The sequence below is a fragment of the Sinocyclocheilus anshuiensis genome, unplaced genomic scaffold, assembly GCF_001515605.1.
Source record: "Sinocyclocheilus anshuiensis isolate Anshui unplaced genomic scaffold, SAMN03320099.WGS_v1.1 scaffold413, whole genome shotgun sequence".
Lineage (NCBI taxonomy): Eukaryota > Metazoa > Chordata > Actinopteri > Cypriniformes > Cyprinidae > Sinocyclocheilus > Sinocyclocheilus anshuiensis.
The window spans coordinates 1305126-1310447 of record NW_015536481.1 but is presented as its reverse complement, the minus strand read 5'-3'; the positions used below and the strand labels follow the sequence as shown (position 1 = coordinate 1310447).

General features: G+C 37.8%; 1 protein-coding gene across 2 annotated transcripts in view; it reads left to right on the top strand.

Moving 5' to 3' along the window:
* LOC107683602 (potassium voltage-gated channel subfamily H member 5-like) overlaps window positions 1-5322 on the top strand; it is a 35380-nt gene that overhangs the window by 10682 nt on the left and 19376 nt on the right. For both annotated transcript variants that reach the window (XM_016479681.1, XM_016479676.1), the window contains exon 7: window positions 2993-3422. In XM_016479681.1, the coding sequence (XP_016335167.1) occupies window positions 2993-3422 (430 nt within the window). The remainder of the gene's footprint in view (window positions 1-2992; window positions 3423-5322) is intronic.

Below are 5322 nucleotides of genomic sequence, written 5' to 3'. Positions count from 1 at the left end.
TAGAAGACAGAATCGCGATTCATATATGAATAGATTTTTACGTGCACCTCTAGTTTTCTCTTCCTCTTCTCTAAAGCAGCACAGGCCTCGCCCCCTTTGCTGCCTTTTCCCGAGGGTGGGGTTTATCTAGGTTTGTGATGTCACAAACGCAGGAAGTAACTTCTTGTAGTCCCTACCAGCCGTTTTTGTAGGCATTAAACTGCCAGAATTTTAAAAGACGATATCTCCGTTTGCATTGATCTTTCAGCTTCGTAACTTTGCAGATATTGTTTATGCTCAAACAGCAACATTACACACTAACTAACGTTAAAAAAGTGAAATCGTAATGAACCATCCCAACTAAAACTAGGGAATAGAATAATAAAATGAGGGAGCGAATAGTTAACTTGTGGCCTTAAATTGTTAATTCATGGCCACAATAAATATATTTTTGTCCACCTCATGTGCAGTGATGTGCATCTGAACGAAGGCTTAAAATCCCTCACCGCTAGCTGCATTGTGCGTGCTTACTAGTTCAAGTGCACTCTTCTCCGTTTTCCTTGATAACAGAACTCTGTGTCTGAATTGAATGCAGTATTGCGTGTTGGCTATGATAAATAGCTCTGATAAACACCTCAAGCAAAATACACAGTTACTTTAGTACAAGCTTTCAGTAAAATCCCAAAGCGCAAATTCGGCATGTTAACTTTCATGTGAATGTCTTATCATATGAAAGAGAAGTTTATATTTAAGATTTTGCTGTAAACATCATGTAATCGTCTGTTTATTCTCATGAAGACCTTCTGTGTCTAGGCAGGCCAGCATTAGAGAAATAAACACAAGGAGCATGACTTCAGGCTTCAGTAGCTCCATTTTTCATATATTAATACACAAATTTGGGATTTGTATAAAAAAATATGTTTATGATAACTTAAAAAGCTGTGAGACTGTTTTAATATATGTATGCATGCAAAGTTATACATTAAATGCATTAAAGCTGTTGTTTTTTAATGTCATGATTCACATTTTTGTTTGCCCTGTGCCTTACAATTAAATATCCATTAATGTGTCTAAACTTAGTTAACAAGGTATATATATTATTTATTTATTTGCTTCTATAATCCTGTGATAGGGCTGGGGTTTGAAGTTTACTTGTATATCTTTAAATATTTTGGTTTATATTTATAATTTTTGTCTAAGTTTAAGTGAGTATTGTCAGGGTTGGGTGAAGGGATGAGGCGAGGACTCAATTACAGGAAGTTTGGGCTCTTTATTACCAAAAATAAACCAAATACAGACAACAAAAACTACCCCGTGTGGGGAAAAAACACTACCGGCAACTTGACTGGATGGGCAGGACAAGGTAGGACAGGAACAGACCAGGTACACAATGGCAAACATTATACAACAAACTGGCACAGGACTGCAAACTGCAAACACAAGGAGAATAAATAGGGAACAAACAAGGCAGGTAATGAGGGAGGACAGGTGGGGCAAAAGAACCAATAATCAGGTAACAAAGTGTGCGGGGTTGGAAAATAGACAGGAGAGCACATGGTACACAGAAACAAACAAAACAAAAGCACTCACACAAAACAAGACATGAACATGCAGCTAAGCGTGACAACATGAAAGCACACGACCGAGGAAAACCCAAGCCGTTTGCTACACAACACAAGACAGAACATAACATGAAAGCACACGGCTGATGTAAACACGAACCGCATACTAAACAGAACACAATGACACTAGTACCTGGCCAATGAAAACATAAACTAAGCCCTCACAAAACACACAAGACAAGAGCGCATTGCCGGTGAATGAACACACAACCCGTGCTCTCACACGAGAAACAAGACATGGAGCGTGAGTGCTCGAACCCCAACACCAGACCAAAACCGAACTAGACATGAGAGCTGGAATCCAAACACCACGCTCCGAACATGAAACAAGGCATGCAGACAAGAGAGCCCACACTCACACAAGGACAATACAGGAGTGTTGGGGCTCTGTCCAGAACCAAGAATAAACTAGACCGAAGTGACAGAACCCTGACAAGTATAGCAGACTACATTGTTGGTCATTTCTGCACACAGAGTTGCTCTAATCTTACTGCATGTCTGGAACTGAATTTGCACTTTATTGGAAAGGAGATGCTTCAGATGGTCACACTAGGTCAGGCTGGACCAAACGGCAATGTTTTTATGCAGTGGAAGGACTAAAGTGCTGCCTGACATCAAATTTTCAGAGGCCTTTTAATGTTGGAGGATCATGTGGGAGAACAGAGCGTTCTCTCCGCAAAGTGATTCTGATGTCCAACCGCTTTCGCACCTTTTTTCTGTCAGCTTGGCTCAGCTCACCTGCTTCAAATTTAGAACAAACTTTTGCAGAATGTTATTTTGTGCAATTAGGACTGTAAAGAGTGTGTTCAGTGAACTGAAAAATTTGAATAGCGCTCAGTTTCCGAATGTAGCGTCCAATTAACATTGCTGTGTGCCAAATAATATTAAATAACTCAATGGTCTATTTAAGCATCTTTGTGGTAAATGACAATGAAAGAACGATTTAACCAGGCACATTAAATGTCGAATTGATTTTCTCTTTGTGTGCTGCATGTTGGTGTGTAGACAATTGTTTAATTATGGGTTTATAAAAAGCAAATCTGTGTATTAAAGAAAATCAACAGATTTTCAGATGCATGCATATATGTATTATGTATTATGTATGCATGTAGGTATGTGTGTGCATATATATATACAGTGTAATGCTGGAAATCTAATGTTTTATACACAGTATATTATTTACAACAGCCATAATTGTACATAATGTAACAGATATGTAAGAGGTAAAACATATATTATATTATATTATATTATATTATATTATATTATATTATATTATATTATATTATATTATATTATATTATATTATATTATATTATATTATATTATATTATATTATATTATATTATATTATATTACATTACATTACATTACATTTTTCTCTTTTCCAGGGCATCAGCAGCTTGTTCAGTTCTCTGAAGGTAGTTCGACTGCTTCGATTGGGTCGTGTTGCACGTAAACTTGACCACTATTTGGAGTACGGCGCAGCTGTGCTCATGTTACTGGTCTGTGTGTTTGGATTGGTGGCTCACTGGCTTGCCTGCATATGGTACAGCATTGGAGATTACGAGGTCATTGATGAACAAACCAACAGCGTCAAGACTGACAGCTGGCTCTACCAGTTAGCCACCAGCATTGGATCCCCGTACCGGTACAATGCCAGTGGGACTGGCCAATGGGAGGGCGGCCCTGGGAAAGACTCTCTGTATATAACATCACTATATTTCACCATGACCAGCCTGACCACCATTGGCTTTGGAAACATCGCGCCAACTACAGACGGAGAGAAGATCTTCTCTGTGGCCATGATGATGGTTGGATGTGAGTGCTTGTCTTCTTTCATGTCTTATTTTTCTGAACTGTCTTGGTTAAGTCGGGTGATCTGATCAGGTGAGATAGACTGTCATTTTCATCTGAGAAATCAGATCACCCAAAGTAAATCTTAATACCAGGTTAAACGGGGTCTCTTTTCTGTTCCTTTCTTGCTTCTTTACTCTTTTTTCTGTTTATTCTCTGCTCTGTCAGAATAACTCAGACTAATCTCATCTGGCCCCTCTGTCCTCCAGACAGCAGTGCTTTGCTTCTAGCGCACCTCCTTCAGAAATAACTCTGAGACAGTAATAGAGAGAGATCGTTGGAGAGAGGGACATATAACTGGCCAGAATGAAGGAACGAGGCCAATCGTTGTTAATGTCCTTCTCCAGCAGTGTGCATGTGGTGAGGAGTCACTCTGGAGACTAAACAGAGATACGGTCATAATTACTAGCATGTCTGAATGCTAACCCGCACAAACACACATATAGAAACCCCACTCACTGACCCGCACAGACTCTCAGGGGCTTCAACCATGTTTTGAGGATACTTTAAGTTTACAGTATTAATTGCGTGTGCAAAAAAACCCAGGTTCAAATGCCAAATGTATACAGTAGTCAACATTTGAAGTGGATCAAAAAAAGTTAATCAATGTTGTCCTAAGACAAGAATTGGTATTGTTTTGGTTTTAGGACAACTTTGATGAAAGGTTTTGATCCACTTCAAATGTTGATTACTATATAAATATAGTTGACATTGAACCCATATATATATGCATTCCCTAGAACTCTTGATGTTGCTAGCATCATGCTCTACTATTTGAGTTACAGAAAAAAAATGTATAGTGTATATATATATACACTGAACAAAATTATAAACGCAACACTTTTGTTTTTGCCCCCATTTTTCATGAGCTGAACTCAAAGATCTAAGACTTTTTCTATGTACACAAAAGGCCTATTTCTCTCAAATATTGTTCACAAATCTGTCTAAATCTGTGTTAGTGAGCACTTCTCCTTTGCCGAGATAATCCATCCACCTCACAGGTGTGGCATATCAAGATGCTGATTAGACAGCATGATTATTGCACAGGTGTGCCTTAGGCTGGCCACAATAAAAGGCCACTCTAAAGGCCATTCTATTTCTTTTGATTAATTTATTTTTTAATTATATAGTTGTATTTTACTCTCATATGCCAGATAAATCGGTGACTCTAGATCACTCATGACATTAGATTTTAAAGGGGTCATATGATGTTGCTAAAAAGAACATTATTTTGTGTATTTGGTGTAATGAAATGTGTTTATGCGGTTTAAGGTTAAAAAAACACATTATTTTCCACATACTGTACATTATTGTTTCTCCTCTATGCCCCGCCTTTCTGAAACGTGTCGATTTTTACAAAGCTCATCGGTCTGAAAAGCGATATGTGCTCTGATTGGCCAGCAATCCAGTGCGTTGTGATTGGCCACAGATCATTTTTGTTTTTCAAACACTGATTCAGTTATGACTAAAAGAGTGATTTGTTTACTTTGTAAATTGTGAAAATGTGTTGATACTTTCAGTCTGATTTAAAACACATCATACGTGGACATTTATTCAGTTTACAGCATGAACAGAGCAACAGCATTTACACTGTTCAGTGAAATCAGATCTTATAGTTTCTGCATATTACGATTAAGAGTATTTGATCAAAAACTAGACACCACTTTTAATTTCTTTTACATTTTTAGTTTTCTTTCTTTCTTTCTTTCTTTCTTAACTGTTTGTTCTCTTTACCTTTCTCTGGCAGTCTTTCTGTGATCAAAATCATTTTTCTTACTGTACAAATTCTTGGTCATTTCGCTGGCTTTTCATCATCCATTTTATCTCATCATATTCCATCCTCTTCTCTTTCTTCTCTGTTCCC